The 18,502-nt window shown below is 34.2% G+C and overlaps 1 protein-coding gene across 3 annotated transcripts in view; it reads right to left on the reverse strand.

The window, feature by feature from the left end:
• PTBP2 (polypyrimidine tract binding protein 2) overlaps nt 1-18,502 on the reverse strand; it is an 80,287-nt gene that overhangs the window by 29,148 nt on the left and 32,637 nt on the right. For all 3 annotated transcript variants that reach the window (XM_082834704.1, XM_082834703.1, XM_082834702.1), the window contains exons 4-7: nt 10,948-11,120; nt 9,848-9,991; nt 4,031-4,195; nt 3,829-3,939 (exon numbers count right to left, since the gene is read on the reverse strand). In XM_082834704.1, coding sequence (XP_082690830.1) covers nt 3,829-3,939; nt 4,031-4,195; nt 9,848-9,991; nt 10,948-11,120 — 593 coding nt within the window. The remainder of the gene's footprint in view (nt 1-3,828; nt 3,940-4,030; nt 4,196-9,847; nt 9,992-10,947; nt 11,121-18,502) is intronic.

Raw genomic sequence — 18,502 nt, forward strand, 5'->3', positions numbered from 1 at the left:
GTTGTGACATGGGTTGAAAAAGCCCTAATACCTGTAATACACCATACACTGTGCTAGGTTCTAAAAATGTAGCAGGGAACAAAGTAGACATGATACCCACTCATATATAACTTATAGTCCAACAGATAATACAGACACTTAACAAGTAATTATAAGTTTGATGTGCAGTGATGAGAACTAAGAAAGGAAGGGATCCAATCTAGTTGAAAGGTTATGAAAGACCTCTCTGAGAAGAGACTTCTAAACTGATACTTGAAAGAGAGGTAGGAGTTGGGCATAAGAGATGGAGAGAACAGTTTTAGCAAACAGAACAGCAAGTTGTAAGCCCATGAGATCAGAGAATATATAGAATATGCAAGCATTTAAAGAAGTCCAATATGGTTAAAGGTGGAAGATGATACTGGAGAGGCAAGATTTACTTTTATAAGCTATGTTAAGGAAGGAGGATTTTATATTTAGGACGAAAATCAGTCACTGAAGGGCACTGAGAAAGGAAGAAATATGACTTTGAGATCATTCTTAAAACTCAAAGTGGTGAGTTTTGTCAGAAGACCAATGAAACACAGATTTAAGAGATGATGGCTTAGATCAGTGCTACTCAAACTGTGGTTCATGGACTAGCAACCCAAGTCACTCTGCATGAAGAGAACTTTGTGTCCAAATTTATTATCAACACTGACACTAAACAAACTATAGCTAGAAGTATGCTGATTTGTATTTTTGCACAAGTGCCTTGTAGCATCTAAGACTAGCACTTTGAATGACACTAGCTTAGACTATGGTGATGGCAAGAGAGTTGGAGACAAAAGGATAGATTCAACAGAAATTTAGGGTCTAGAATGAGTACTATTTGGTGATAAGCTGAAAGGAAGAGGAATAAAGGAAGATTCAATGTTTTCTGGCTTGTTTCTTAGATTCATAGTACCTTGACCTTTATTGACACAGAAAATACAGGCTTTAGTATTTTTGGTGATGGGGGGTGGTGGTGACAGGAGTTAATTGAACACGCTAAGTTTGAAGGTGCACCATGGTCCATGGGTTCCTAATCTGGGTCTCTTAGAAGAGGTCTGAGCTAGAAAAAGTGATGTGAGTAGTCAGAATCACAAAGGTGTAATTGAGCTGTGTGTAACAGCTGAGGTCCCCGTGGTGGAAGGGGAGGGATATAACAAGGAAGGGACAGAGAGGTGGGATATATCTAGGTGAGAAGTGTCAGAGACCAGGAGAAAAGAGGATTTTAAGAAAGGGAAAGAAAGGTTCAATGTCAAATGTTACCTAAGGTTAGTTAAGAAAAGGACTGAATAATTCTGTTGAGATTTAGCTACTCTAGTGATCACTGGTGACACGAGGGAGAAAAATATGGATAAATAGGGGCTGAAACCAAATTACTCTAAGTAGAGAAATAAGAAGAGGATAATAAGTATAAACAGCAAATAAAGACAGCTTATTTAAGAATTCTAGTTATAAATGAAGAAAGGGAAGAGAGACAAGGTGTTAGATGGACAGATATATGGAATACAGAATTAAGGGTAAATTCATTTAAAAAATGAGAGAACACTTAAGCACACTTGAAACACTGGTGAGAAATAACCAACAAAGAGAAAAATACAAGAGAAAGAGGGGATGAAAATGCAAAGGCTCTTATGAGCAGAACAGGATGGTATCTGGTGTTTACTGGTCTTAGAAATATCTATGCCTTTTATTTAGAAGAGACAGATATGTGTGGGTATAAGTAGATTTTGTGAGAAATACTGATGGAGTTTCCATCTGATAGTTTCTATTTTTTCTGAGAAGCAGCAGGCAAGGTCGTAAGAAAGAGTGAAGACAGACTTGGTGGAAAGAGAAATTTCTATCTGATATAGTCACTGTGGAAAATGGGAGAACAGACCGAAGAAATGTGGTAAGATTTTGCAAGCAGAGTCTATTTGTAGTTGATGCTGAAGAATTTAAATTAGTACTGGCTAGATTATGCGATATTCTCTAGGTACAGTCCACAGTCCAGATAAAGGCATGAAGAAACATGACTGGAGTCATCAAAAGTATATGTTTAGGGCTTCCCTGGTGGCGCAGTGGTTAAGAGTCCGCCTGCCGATGCAGGGGACATGGGTTCGTGCCCCGGTCCGGGAAGATCCCACATGCCACAGAGTGGCTGGGCCCATGAGCCATGGCCGCTGAGCCTGCACGTCTGGAGCCTGTGCTGCGCAATGGGAGAGGCCACAACAGTGAGAGGCCTGCGTACCGCACAAAAAAAAAAAAAAAGAAAACCTATCAAATACTGAAAGATATATATAAACTACTTTAACCACTGAATTGTATAGCCCAAATGCAGTATAATTCTGAATCAAATTCCATTTCACTGGTCCTTTACCAAATACTCTTCCTCTGGATCGGAAGGGAATGACAAAGAAAATATTCCATATTAAGAAAAATGTGCACTATATTTAAATTTGTTTGAAGTTGTGAAAAGTGCCATCGAGAACACGGCTTCTAGATTGTCTGCTATTGATCAAACCTCATACCACAATGATTTCAGTAACTCTTTAAATATAAAATATCTCCAAAGTTGGAGGGCTGGGGCATGTTAGGAAAGACAATTATTTTTTTAAAGAAGAACTCTAATTGCTGAAAAGGGAAACATAATAGGATTAGATCATGCAATTGGGAACCAATGAGTAGCAACACACTGGAGAAAAGTAGACTAAAAAAATGTCAACTTTACAGATAGTGTACATTATAAGTAATTTACCTCTTTAAATCTTAGCATCCCCTTGTAACACAGGAAAAATTCCTGTTCTGTTTATAAATGGAGTAGTCAGAAAAAAATGAGGTAACAGCACTTGGTAAACCATTTCAATTATGTTATTATTACTAGTAAAGCCTTTCTGCTACCTGAAGCTATTTTTGCTCCCCAAATGAGATTCTAAGGATGGAATGCAATGAAACAATAATTAAAAATGGCCTGGTTCCATACAAGCTATCTTGATCTGGAGGAAGTATTGAATAGACCATAATTAGTCTGAAAGTAAAAGTGTGAAAGGGAGAAAAAAGGTAAGACAAATGTAAGTACAGACAGTTGATTTAATGGTTTAATAATAAATATTTAATGTTTTAATAATGGAATTAAAATGAGATACTACAGCACAAGAAGTTAAAGAGACAGACAAAGGTAGATTTAAATAAGATACACAAACAGAAGATTAGGCATTTAGAAACAAAGATGTGGTATGCAGTTTTCAGTGGTAGCTATGATGTGTAGATTTTATTGCTTTGAACAGTTTCTTACCCTCCATATATAACAACAACAACAACAACAAAGTAAGTAATGTGAATAAAAGGGAGACTAAGAACTTATTCAAAAAACCTATCTTTTAAAAAAATACTTAAAAAGAATACTGGAAATAGCTGAGAGCCTATCACAGAATTGAGCCACATGTCATTGATGTATTTCAGCCAAACTATCTTATAGATATATTACTTTGAAACTCCCACTGGAAAATGTAAAATCTTATACAGGTATGCATGCACAATACAATCCTGCTATATCCTCAAGAGCACAAAACTTCTGGACCTAAATCAAACAAAAATGCAAAATATAAGCCTGTATTACATATAACTATAAATATGACTAATGTTAAAAATAAACATTTCTTTTTTATCATAAATACTAAGCTTTTCCAATATTACCTAAATGACAATAATGTGTGCCATCTAAAATGCTATATGGTATCGCTAAGTTATGTCAGTATTAATAACATTAGCTACACATATGTATGTGTATATACATATCTACCACTGAAAAATTATCGCTATCTCAAAAAAAACTAGACTTACTAGTTTTGCTTGCTGAGCATTTACTGGATCGCCATACTGGAGAAGAGCTTGAAACTGGTTATTTTTTGTAAATGTGATTATCTTCAATACAGCACCAAACTTAGAAAATATCTGTTAAAACATTAAAATCAAAACAAATTTTATCTACTGTATTATTATTTCTCAATTTTATAGATAAACATGCAAATTAAACTAAACTTACTTGGTGAAGAACATCAAGTGTTACAGGGTAATACATATTGTCAATAATTATTCTAAGCACTGGACTCTGGGCTGGAGTCACTGCACTCTCACTAACTGTGGTGCCACTAAGAGGAGTATTTGCTGTCTGGACAGCTGTCACTGCTTGAAGAACTGCTTGAGCACGCTAAAAAATGAAAGATAAGCACTTTAGGAACATTCCTGGTATTTTCACCTATACTTTGCTAAACGTTACAATATTAAATTCTTTTCTAAAACACATAGATTAAATAAAATTTAACACTCAATAAATACTTTTGAGCACCTGCCATGAGCCAAGGATTATAATTCAAGTATTATACTAGTATTTATTTTACTTTAAAACAATTATCTAGGGTTTGGGACCAATGTGGAACAAGAAAGACAGTCAGTGTAATTTACTCTCAAAACAAGATGTAGTCTGACAGATTCAGAAAATGTTTTAAACAGAAACTTTTAGAGAACAATGAAACTTTAACATTATTCATTCCATAAAAAAGGCACATAGTAAACCTTAAGGGGATTATCCAAAAGAACTCCCATAAACATTATTTCCAATAAATCCTAGAAGAAGAATATTCAGATACAAATTAAGTCTTTTTTTCATACTAGCATAACTTCTGAAACCAAAATTTTTAGAACAGAAATTGATGTATACCATACTACAAAGCCATAAAATTTTCAGGAATACTTCAAAATAAAATATGAAGAATATTTTCCATACATGTTATGGTATCTAATACACTATAATTTTACGTAGGACTAGGAAGATATTGATAATTGAACCATGACAGATCAACTATTATAAGACACATCTTGATTTCTGAGATTTTAAAATGTGAAAAAATATATATATGGAACTGAAAAAATACAGTATTTTTGGGAAATCTGTCAACTAAATCATATGTTAAATGTTCCAAAAAGACTGCCTTTATTACTATTATGCCTTTCCTATTATTACTGACAGATTCACTGATAAGGAATAATTTCTTTCTACCTTATCTGGGGTCAGAAAACCTATATAAAGGCAAATAACTGTTAGATATAATAATGACAAATACCTCTACACTGCTTTATAGTTTGAAAAAGTTGTATTGGCATATGAACAGGAATATAAACAGAGCATAGTGATGAATGAAAAGGAAGGCGGATACAAAAGAATGAGAACATTTATGATAATAAGGAATGATCAGTGTTCCCTTCAGCAGCACATATACTAAAACTGGAACAACACAGAGATTAGCATGGCCCTATGCAAATATGACCCCAAAATCATGAAGTGTCACATTTTTTCTGGACCTATTAACTAATGTGGTGGTGGTTATCATTTTGCGAAATATAAATATATCAAATCACCTTAAAACCCACACAATGTATATGTGAATTATATCTCAAAAAAGGTGGGAGGATGGTCATTTCACTGAAATATTATATAACCAGGAAATCATATAGCTTGGTACTCAAAGAGATCAGTCATCTAGTCAAACTTCATCATCTAAATGCTAATAAAATATGACCTATAAATTTATGTTAAAGTGACTTGTTAATTCAAATCCAACATTTTGAAACATACAATAAATATTTAATACAATGGGCACATTTACACTACTATAAAGAATATAGTTATAAAAAAAGAGGGATAAAAAGATTTCTAGAGCAATGTTTGTTAAACATCTGAACATATTTAACCCAATATATATTTAAATAAAGTATTTTAAGTAGCTCATTGCAAGTAGCTCACTGTTCACTTTCTTCATTAGTGAACATGTCTTTATATACATTTATTATAATAAGCATGGAAATATCACAACTTAGAACAACTCTAACATCTGCTATTTTAAATAATGGAACGTCTTCTTAAAATAGTAATCACTTGATCATGGTGTACTATCCAAACAGTATAAAAAGTTAAGTTTCCTCTGCAACTCAGTCACCCTGTCTGCTTTCCCTACATACACAAGCATATATGTATATATGTACTCCATACAAACATGTTAAGTACTTATCTACTGCATACTTTTCTTTCCAATACTGTTCACTGTTCTCCATCTTCCTTTTTTACCTTAACAATTACGTTCTCTATTATCATTAACAAGTAACTTCATACATTTTTTGGTCTCATTTATGTGTAGCTTTTTTGTTTAACATCTTTATTGGCATATAATTGCTTTACAATGGTGTGTTAGTTTCTACTTTATAACAAAGTGAATCAGCTATACATACATCACCATATCTCCTCCCTCTTGCATCTCCCTCCCCCATTTTTTTTTAAATAAATAAACACATTTATTTATTTATTTTTGGCTGCATCGTGTCTTCGTTGCTGTGCGCAGGCTTTCTCTAGTTGTGGCGAGTAGGGGCTACTCTCCATCGCGGTGCATGGGCTTCTCATTGCAGTGGCTTCTCTTGTTGCAGAGCACGGGCTCTAAGCGCATGGGTTTCAGTAGTTGTGGCATGTGGGCTCAGTAATTGTGGTTTGCAGGCTCTAGAGAGCAGGCTCAGTAGTTGTGGTGCATGGGCTTAGTTGCTCTGCGGCATGTGGGATCTTCCTGGACAAGGGCTCGAACCCGTGTCTCCTGTATTGGCAGGTGGATTCTTAACCACTGTGCTACCAGAGAAGCCTCTTCATACATTTTAAAAAAAAATTCATGGAGCAGAGTTGGCTTGCCAGCCAACCTAGATTTTAATTAAACTTCATATTGAAACAATCATATACACATAAAAGGACACAAATCATAAGTATATACAGCTCAATAAAATTTCACAAAGAGAACATATCTGTAAAAGGACTATCTAGATAAAAAAATAGAACATTACCAACACTCCAGAAGCCACACACATGCTTTCTCCCAGTTATATAAATGGAACCATACAGTATGTGTTCTACTTTGATCTGGCTTCTTCCAATAAACATAATTTTTATGATGTTCATCCAAGTTCTAGAGACACCAGTAGCTTGTTCATTCTTTTTGCCAGTCAGTATTCCAACGAATAAATATACCATAACACATTCTACAGCTGCTGAACATGTGGATCATTTCCAGCTCTGGGCTATTACATACAGTGTGCCATGAACTTTCTTATACACATCTTTTCATGCACATATGTATGTATTTTCTCAGATACATGACTAGTAAAAATTACTAAGTCAAAGAATATGTATATGCTCAGCTTTAGTAGATATTTCAAGGTTTTAAAAATGATTCTACCAATTTACATTCTCACCACTTATTTACGAAGTTCAAGCTTCTCTACATTGTTCCAATACTTGGTATTACTGGTCTTAATTTTATCCAGTATGGTATACATGGCAGTATCTCACTGTGATTTTCATTTGTATTAAGGGTTCTTAATCCAAACCTTATCCACTCTGTGGATCAGAGGATGGCTTTCAAGGAAACTAACTAATGGGAAACCTGAAGATGTCTAACAAGTGGCCATGTGAAGTAAGGGATGGAAAGGTGGTACAAAGGCAGGCAGGCCACAATATTCCAGGTCAAAGTGACAGCACAGAAGCACAATGGCCTCCAAAGACAAAATAAGAGAAAGCATGCCAGGTTATAGGCGCTACAATTACTACTGGGATAGAAGCACAGGAAAATAGGGTGGGAGTAGCCATAAGACAGAAACAGTACTCATCTCAAAGGGCTTTTACCCTGAGCATGAAAAGCATTTGCTGCAGATGACTGTGTCTGAGCAAATGAAGTAGCAAGAAAGAAGAAAACTGGGCAGATATTGAAAAGAGTGAATTCACAGAACCTACTGATTTGATGAAAGGTTCTGGAAGAATTCATGATTGACACACACATTCATTTCTCTCTTCTATTATAAAACACTATTAAAATGACTATAAATAAGTACAAAATGGAATAAATGCAGATACTGAAGAGAAAAGGTTATCACTAGCTCAGAATAATTTTATCAAATTCCCAAAACTCAGAAAATGCATGGACAGAAGACACAGTGAACACGTAGCAAAACAGGGTTTGCACTGGTAGCATCCATAGGAATCAAATTAGAAATTGGTAGGTACACAGGAGGAAGGAGAATGAAAATAAAAGGGTTAACAGAAAGTATGGCTAACAAACATCCTCTTCCTCCTCACCATCAACCAACTTACTATTAAACAATAAAAACAAAAGCAACAACAACTAAACACTCCCTTAAAAGAACACAAACTCTAAAAGGAGTTTTGAAGGCCAAGAATAAAGACCTCTGGCATTTGGGGGGGATCCCAGGTTAGTATCCAAGTCCTCATTACCTTACTCTAGAGGAAAGCATGCAAGTCCAATAAAACCTAATTGTCCATTCTGAAATATAAACAGACTATGAGGGTGGGTGGGAGGAAGAGAAGAATAGAGGGAACAAGATAAACGTAACAGCTAATTCTAAAGAAAGTAAAAGATACAGTCAAGTATTTTAAAATACCATTAATTAGTAACTGTAAAGAATGACCAACTACGAGGTAAAAAGGGTATCAAAGAAAAGAAGAACTTTTGAAAATCAAAAATATGGCTGTCAAAAAAATTTTTTTCAACATAAGAACACTGCACTGACTGCTCCCTATGTCTGGAACATACCCAAGACTTCAGTAAGTGCCTTATTCTCTAATCACTTTGAAGTTTGTTACTCAAATGTCACTTGTTGGTTGGGCTTCCACTGGTTATCCTATTTGAAATTACAAATCCCCCTCCCCTACATATATCTATCTATCTATAGATGCCTTATCTTTATTCTTTCCACATCATTTTCATTTGAATCTTTTTAAATGAGAATGCATTCACTAATTACTGAAAATACTAACATGTAAAATAAACTGGGATATTAAATGCCATTTTAAACTCTAAATAAAAAGAACAGAGAATACATATTTTCTTTTGGTATATTTCCTCATGATAAATTCTGAGAAGTACAACTTCTGGTTCAAAAGAAATGAAAATTATCAAATTAAAAAAAACAACTGAAATTTTAGCCTTATCTTTTAGGCAAAAAGTTTTACAAGCTTATTTTTCATGAACTATCAAAATGACCTTAAATATTTTTTACAAAGGTTAAAATCTATGAGAAATTATTTTCCATTTAATTTTTGATAAGAGCCACAGTTTAGATTTTACTAAAACAGATATAATTAGCTAAAAACTACATTTGAAGAGCTTTTAGACCAGTTTTTATTGCAATCCTATGTATTTAGATCTAAAACCATTCTTATACTTTTTCTAAAAAAATAATTTTAGATAATTAATATCTTCTACATCACATTTTTAAAAGATCAACACATATTCTCAACATATATTCTCAATTCTTACATTTTTCCCCCCAGGAAAACCATTAACACATCCTCAGTAGGAGTTTTTCCATAAGAAATTAAGACCTATAAAAAGTCAAATAACCAAAGGGACTGAACTTCGTACACTGAAGTCTAAGCAGCAGAGTTGCATAAACAGTTTATACTTAAGTCCTACCTCAGACAGTATCTATACAAAAACTTTAATTTGCACAAAGAAAAAGAACACTTTGACCAGAACCTTAAAGGACTGAAAAAAATGCTGTTTAACTAATTTATCCAGTATTAACTTAAAATATGAAAATAAGAGACCACACATACTTTCTGTAAATTAACATAATGGTTAATACTTAACATGCTACAAGAAAATGCCACAAAAAAACCAGAAAACAAAAAACAAGAAAATGCTCATAGAAAAATCTTCTGAATGGTTAAAAAATTTTTTTTCTGCTAATATGTTTATGAGATTCTTAATACGTTCTAGGCCATTTTATTTATGTACCTACACATACTCACTTGGTTCAATGTATTATCTGTTTTTAGTTCTTTGTGATTGGAGTACTGAATATAAATCGGTTGGTTACGAAGGTGAGGTGTCACAGCAGAATAGTAATTAACCATAGTAATAGCTGCTTCCTCTGTTGCTAGTTCCAAAAATGCCTGAAAATTTAAATAGCAAAAATCTTAATATTATGAATCAAATTCAAATAAACTTCAATATCTGTGTAATCTATTTGGTTCATTAGAAAAATCAGTATCTAGAATATAACCTTTCAAGTTACATTTAGATGCTCTAGTAGGTAGAATTAGAAATCTCTTACTGAAGTTTAGAGATACAATTAAAGCTAAACTCAGAAGCTCTTAGAATACAAAGTACTTCCACCTCTGATTTTCCATACACTACAAATGTACCCATTTCAACAAAGGCTAGAGAAAATAAAATCTAAACATTTTCCAGCACCAGAATTTTACCACTCCTAACCTAGAAAACATAAGAGAACACCAAGTCATTTTTAAAGCATTTACAATTTAACAAAGAAAAAAATTAAATGTCATATTATTAGTGATATTAACTATATTTAAGAGAACATTAAATTTCTCTAAATTCTTCTAAATGGTATCATTAGAAACTTTAAAACAAAATTTGATTTTTAATATACCTGGACCCTACTGCTACAGGTATAACTATTCAATATAGAATATCTGGGACTAATGACTATCTTTTTCTAATGCTATCAGATAAATATTTCCCTGGGATAAGCTTAAAGGATAAGATGCTGCTAGTGTCCTTACTGATTTCCGATATTACAAAGAGCAAAGCCACAATAAAAGAAGTATTTCATCTGTATTTCCTACAATCTCATTGACCAGTAGTTCAATTAGAGTCCTAAAGGGAATTTAAAGGGCAAAATTTGAAAACTACGGTGACTTATTCATTTTAGCTCCCTACCATTAGTTTCCCAAACACAGCTACAAGGAGAAGTCAGAGTAAGACTTCTGTCATGTTCTTTAAGAAAAGTAACCTACTATATACTATCCTTTCATCAGGCAACAGCTAATTCACACCTGCTAGAGAGTTGAGGCTTAACATTTTATAAGTCCTGAAAGAAATATACCTGATTTTTTCCTTTCAGCATAAGGATGTTGGTCACCTTACCAAAAGGTAAGCCTAAAGCAATAACTTCAGTTTCTGTCACTTCACCAGGTAATTTCCGAATATGAAGTACACGAGAAGGAGCACCATCCATTTTATCTTCTCCTTTAAATTTTTTACTATCATTACCATTGGCTGAAAGACATTAAAGAAACAGTCTTTAGTATATTGATTTTCCTTATCTGCATAAAAAAATCACAAAACAAACTTTAATGAAGAACTTAAAAACAGAGCTGAGCATACTTGGGATACTTCCTAAAATTCAAAAACCAGGTTTGCAAAGTAACAGAGAAAATCATATCCACCTATTACTACTAAATGAAATCATCAATTAAGATTACTATTGGGTAAATATATTTCTGGATAGCATATGTAAAGAGTAGCAAGTGATAATCAAAAACATTAAAATGCAATTTCATAAAGAAATAGTCAATGGCTATAGAACACAATTATCTTACAATTCAATCGTCTTATTAGAGACTAATAAGGAGTCTAAGAGTTAGTCTAAGACTAAGGAAAATACAAAAAAGTGAAAATTTTGACTTAGCAAAAATTAATTATAATTTTACCTGAGAAATTCTAAATTGTTCAATTTGAAAAATGTGCTAAAAAATGGAATCAAAGAAGGCAATGCTGTAAAAATTATTATGCAGTCGCTCCACACTATGGGTCACATTCCTCTACCTAAAATGTTTTGTCACTATCAAAATCTACTATAAATCACTCATGGACTTGATTATCTTATTCTGTTACTCTGAGCTTTAAAGTGATATATTTTAAACAACAAATTAGTTGCCTGCTTTTATTCCAAAGCTTTACCAAAACACACAAAATAAACAAAAAACCAAAATCCAAACTTACTAAAGAATCAATAAAATATGTGATGTTTTGGTGGTTCTTAATCTTCTAAGAACTCAAGGATATTTCTGAGAATCTAACTAACTTGAAGAATCCTTACACAGTGAGAAATATGCATGTATACTCCATTTTGATATGATTTTTGGTACTTTACAGTACACCCCCAGAAAACATTCAATACTATCTATAAAATTCTAAGACCATCGGGATCTTCTAAGTGCCTTCAAAATTTATTCAAACATTAATTCTTTAAACATTACTGAGTTAGCAAGAATATGTCTGGCACTTCTTTAGGTTCTGGGGGTACAGCGGTGAACAGTAAGCAGTAAGATCCCTGATGCTGTCCTGTAGTCTAGTGGGAGAGATGGACTACCCAGTACATGAACCAGATTATTTCTTATAGTGATTTTCCCCACTTTCTCCACCTGCTGAACGCCTTTCCTTCACAACTGGCTCAAAAATCATCTCTATAGTCAAGACTTCTCTAGTACCTCTGGGGAGAACTATTTCTTCCCATAGCACTTTTTTGTAGCTCCTATGGCGTTTTATTCCTACATTTAAGTTTCACTGTATTAAAATTAGTTGTTTACAGAGCTGAGGAGGTAGTGTCTTATTTCTCTTTATGTCCACCACACCTAGCACAGTGCCTGGCTTGAGGCTTATTCAATGAATGCTTGTTGAATGAATGCATTTATGCATGCCAGAAACTGAGCTGTTAGCAAGACTATGATAATGAAACAAGTAATACTTTTTTCCACTTGGTTATTTCTTATTTCTTTCTGTTGTACTAAGTGCTATGAAGAAAGTAAAGCACAGTAATGTGATTAAAAGTGACTTAGCAGAGGACTGGAAGAGGGTGATGTGGTAGTGATTTTACTGGATGATCAGAGATAATATGTGAATTCACCTGATAAGTATAACTTAAAGTGTCAATTAAGTCATATTTTAACAGTTTCACTCAAGTTTATATACATGAACGAACAGCCAATGCATTTAAAAATTCCCTTAAGTTGACTCTGTACAGAAGAGTAGTAAGCTATGGCTTCTGAATATATTACCAGAAAAATCTTGCTGGTTAGCTCTTCATCATTCCAAAAATAAGAAGAACTACAAAAAGCTCTCCACACTTCCTTTCATAAGTAAGGAAAACATCTATGTGCACAGGCACCTGAACCTACCAGAAACAGGCTGAATTTCCTATTTTGTGGCATCTTATTTTAACAAAATCATCATTGGGTCTGTTAAATGATACTGCAGGGAATCAAAAAATACACATATACCTTAAAACATATAACTGACATACAAATGCATATTCTTCTAAGGCCTTTTCTTAGCAAACCAATCTGATAGACTGTGTTCTTGTTCATTCATTTGTTTGAATAACAAGAACAAATAATTCAGTCCAACGTATAGTCCCATGAATTATAGGTTATGATATCAGGAAACTCAAACAGCAAACTTCTGTTTTTCCTTTAGGGAAAAAGGCAAGAAAAAAAATCACAATAAAGATACTACCCATCACTACACATATATGGCGAAAAAAATGCTTCCCTTTTCAAATGATTCTTAGAATATGATTCCCAAAAGGCAAAAACCTGCCTAAACCTATTATTAAAAGAATACAAGAGTTTATTGTTTTGAATTTGTGTTGGATGATTTCGTGTCAGTGGATGGTGAGTAAAACAACTGAGTAAAAAAGGTAGATGGGACAGTTTTCACAGTTAAAAGAAGATGATAAATAACTTGTAGAAAAGAAGGTACTTTTCTTTTGCGTTGATATTTAACATTCACTGAAAGTAACCTACATGCCAGGCACTTTACAACTCTTAAGACTGCTATTATAACCCATCAATCCCATTTATAAATGAGAGGTACTTAAGCTGCCCAAGGTCAGAGTTACTAAGTGGTAAAGACAGAAAATGGCAGGAAAAGGATTAAAACTCAGGAGTATGACTCCATAGTCTGTAGTCTCAACCCACTACTACAGGAGGACCCTTATAAAGACAAACTTCAGGTAATATATAGTGGCCTAGAGAAGATCTGTTCTTTTCTTCCAAATGCCATGTAACTAACAACATTTACACTCTGTCTTTACACTACTTGATACTCCTCTCAGTTAATAGCTTCAGAAAGGGTGGCTATTAAATATTCATATTTTAGTGCTAAATATTATGAAAGTCTCAATTTTAAATAATGATACTATGAGAATGTAAAATTGAGAAATGATGATTTCTTTAAATAAAACTAAGCTGACTTTCATATATAAAAGTACCCCAACCCTGGAAAAGAGAAAGGGCACTGAATGTGTGGCCTTGGGGCTTCCCTGGTGGCGCAGTGGTTTAGAATCTGCCTGCCAATACAGGGGACATGGGTTCGAGCCCTGGTCCGGGAGATCCCACATGCCGCGGAGCAGCTAAGCCTTACACCACAGCTACTGAACCTGCACGCTAGAGCTCGCGAGCCACAACTACTGAGCCTGCATGCCACAGCTACTGAAGCCTGCGTACCTAGAGCCCATGCTCTGCAATAAGAGAAGCCGTCCAATGAGAAGCCTGTGTACTGCAACGAAGAGTAGCCCCCTGCTCGCCGCAACTAGAGAAAGCCCGCGTGCAGCAATGAAGACCCAACGCAGCCAAAAATAAATAAATAAAACAAAGTGTGGCCTCAACTTATGAAACATGTAGGCCATTTATGACCCTATTAGAGAAGTAAGGAAGATGGGGTCTCTCTGGGTTACAGATCTATGATTCTTCAGAAGACAAAGTACTATAATTTGGACTTCTTTCCACAATCCTTTCCCTTACACTTCCCAGGTAATTCCAGACAGAAGCTTTGGTTTAGGTATGTAAAACTAAAGAATTTTAAAAACTGTTTTTCAACAACAGATGTAGTAATGCTTTTACTCATGCATGTAAGCTGCATATAAATTGTAGAAATCCTTATACTGTCTTCCATATATGCCTTCTTAAAAAAGCCTTTGGCTTAATGGAGCTCTTCTATTCACAAATTCAAAACAAGACACAGAAACTGTTTCTAAGTGAACATTCCAATACAAACTTAAAAGTTTTCTACCTCAGTTCTAAAGTGAACATCTTCACTTTTGAACAGTCCCAGTCCATCTCTTTTCTCTTTGACTGACTTTTGTCTTCTACTGGCTTTTTAACTGTAGTTTTCACACAAAAGGGTCTCACCAAGATCCTGGGTAATTTGTTAAATCCACCTGTGGCCGAAGAGCTGTGAGCCCTCTCAACCTTACCAAATCTCTCTGTTCTCACAGCATCCTTAATAACTTACTTCTAGTTTCCTTACTTCCCTGACTCATTTGATACCTGCTTTGACCCCTCTGCTAACTCATTTACTTCCCAAAATGGTTGGACTGTCCCAACGTGTTCTGGTCTCAAGTCGTTCCCATTTTTACTTGCTCATATAGACACTCCAGTAAGGGGTTTCAAAAATCAACTTCTATTTTATGTCTATTATTTTAGTCCCACTCATTCACCAATATTTCTAGTTCTATACTTTCAACTGTATATACCAACTTGAAGTGCAACATCTCAAAACTTTTTACTTCATCTGTCCAGTGAAAACTATTTTAACAAAATATAAGTACATTCTCATTCTCCAATTCTTCCAGACTCAAGCATTTATAAAAAGCACTCGTAACTTCCTTTATCAAAATATAACTGAGAGGCAAAGCAGTTTTACTCTCAAGCAGTTTTAGTTAGACTTCTGGGCAAAGCACAGTGTTATACAAGCTGCTGGCTTTAGAAAAACAAAAAAATAAAATAAAGTTAATCTGAGCTAAGAAAAATGAATGCTCATACTCTTTGCATTCTATATGGGAAAACAGAAATTTCAAAGAACAGTTAAACCAGAAACGTAGGTATATACAGGTAGAGAATACTTGGGTTATTCTACTAGCTTTAGTTAACTCCAACAGTCACCACACACACACAAAAAATCTTACTAGGTTTACTGTAAAAGCTGCCTATAACTCTGCATTTCTGAGTAGCTGCATAGCCTAGTTGTCAAAAGTAACTTATGCATGAGCTGGAAAAATATAGAAGGTTACACTAAATTAGAGGAAGGCTCACATTACCTCTACACCTCTATGCAAGAGGACATGCTGTTAGGACCCTCATAAACATTCAAACTGAAACAACGTGCTGGAATAGTCTCAAAGTATTACAAAAAAATGAAATAACATATCAAAAATGTCTGTATGTAAAAATTGGAAATCTCAGAGAATTCTGAATAACATGTAACAGAATCTATAAAATGATTTCAGTTCTTTTACATAGAGAAAAAGTCATACTTTCAGCAATAATACTGATATTAAAGAAAAGCAGTAGCACTGGCAGAAACATGTATACCTAACTTAAAGAGGTATTCCATTTCCACACCTATAAAAAAATGGACTCAAGAGAGACCATATCTTACAATTGTCAAGCCTCCTCCCCACTTCCAAAGAGTTAAAAATTCCTTCCAATAAAATCCAATTCCAATACTAGTTAGAGCTGTGTCTTTGAAATGTTACGCTTCTAAAGAAGGAATTAGTTTATTACAAAATAGTTTTGAATAAGATTATTTCCCCAAGACTAAGTTTCTAATAACATTAACTTTTCTCACTTCTAAAATTCTTTTTTTCTTTGACACAAATATACGTGTAGAGAAAGAAAGTCTGGACAGGGAAAGGCTGTTGAGATAGATGCTGTTGGAAAAAGAATTCTAGTGAAGTCAGAAGAAACATTTTGGGAAAAGCTGGAATGTAAGAATGAAATTGTTTTGTATCAGATAATGATAAAAATGTCCTTGTAATACTGTCTGTAAAAGTCCCTTTTTGAGCCATCTGGATGACAACTGCATATTTGTCCAGGTAAGTATAGTCACTGGTTTTTAAAGGTCTTATTATTCAAATTGGGGTCTGTTTGAACATACACAGACTCTCATCTTTCTGTTAGGAAAAACACAGAACAATTTTAAAACTCAATGTTTCCTTTGTTCAAAAAGGTAAAATAAATTGAATCTATATAAACTTCTTAGGTTGAAACAGGCTTTAAGAAATTTTACTCCATCACTACAAAAACACTTGATTCATTCTTTAGTCACAAAGTACATTATCATTCCTAAACATACTTTAAAAAAAAGGAAAACAGTAACAGATTGTTCTTTCTTTTCAACAAAAACAAATCACTTTCTCTACTTTGCTCCCTTTGTTAATGGAACTACTATCCATCAACCCAGTGATTCTAGGCCGAAACTCTTAATACTTCTACCAAAGTCTACTTCTAAATAACTCAGAAATTGTCTAATTTCTTCATATATCATTCTCTCCATATTCTACTCCTGAGACTCTAAAATTCAGGACCTCGGTGTCTCTAAAGCAGATTATTGTAAAGTTTTAAACTGTCCTATGTACAGTAGTAACCCCCCTCTGCTCCCTAAAAAATGCAAATGGAACAAAAATCCTTTCTAAGTGTAAATATCGTGAAGTCCAATCTCCTTATTACAACAAATCAAATCCTATATCCAGACCCCTGCCCACCAGGACATTTTTACTCATTCCCCTTCTCACATTTTACATTGCAGAAAGACAGAACTCTACAAGTAGCTGATGGGTTTCCACAGGTAGCCTACTATTTCAAATAAATTGTTATTTATTTTACAGCTTTGTTCATTGACAAAGAACATGTCCATCACCCCAGAAAATGTCCTAATACTTATTAATCCCCAATACCCACAAGCAACGATTATTTTGGTTTCTATACTGAAAATTAATTATCTGCTCTTTACAGAAAGGGAATCACATAGTATATACTCTTTTGCGTCTGGCTTCTCTTGCTTCATATAACGTTTCTTAATATTCACTTGTGTTGCTACATGTATTAATAGTAATTCTTTTGCTCTTAATAAGTAGTAATCCACTGTATGACTAACTTCTTGATCCATTTTCCTGTTGATAGACTTGTTAGTTTGTTTCAAGTTTGGGACCATTATAAATAGTTTTTTATACACACATTTGTACAACTAAAAATGGAAGTACTGGGTCATAGGACATGTTTATGTTTAACTTTATAAGAAACTGCCTGTGCTATGCGGCTGCATCAGAAACATCAGCCGCACAGCACAGGGAGATCAGCTCGGTGCTTTGTGACCGCCTGGAGGGGTAGGATAGGGAGGGTGGGAGGGAGGGAGACGCAAGCGGGAAGAGATATGGGAACATATGTATATATATAACTGATTCATTTTGTTGTGAAGCTGAAAAAAAAGAAACTGTCAAACTGTGTTCCAACTATTTTACACTCACCAACAATGGCATACAGTTTCAGCTGCTCCACATCCTCATCAACATTTGGCATTACCGATTTGTTTAACTTTAGCCTAGATTCTAGTTGGTCTGAAGTGGTATCTCATATTAGTTATAAATTGTGATTTCCTTATGACTAATAAATCTTTTCATGTGCTTATTAGCCATTTGTGTACCTTCTTCTGTCCATTTAAAAAATTAGTCTCTTTGTATTTGACATGCAAGAATTCTTTACATACTCTGGATATAAGTATTTATGTACGTCAGACATGTATTGATATCTGAATGAGTATTAATATTTTCTCTCAGCCTGTGCCGTGCCTTTTCATTCTCTTAATAATGTCGTTTGATG

The sequence above is a fragment of the Leucopleurus acutus genome, assembly GCF_964270905.1.
Source record: "Leucopleurus acutus genome assembly, chromosome: 2".
NCBI lineage: Eukaryota > Metazoa > Chordata > Mammalia > Artiodactyla > Delphinidae > Leucopleurus > Leucopleurus acutus.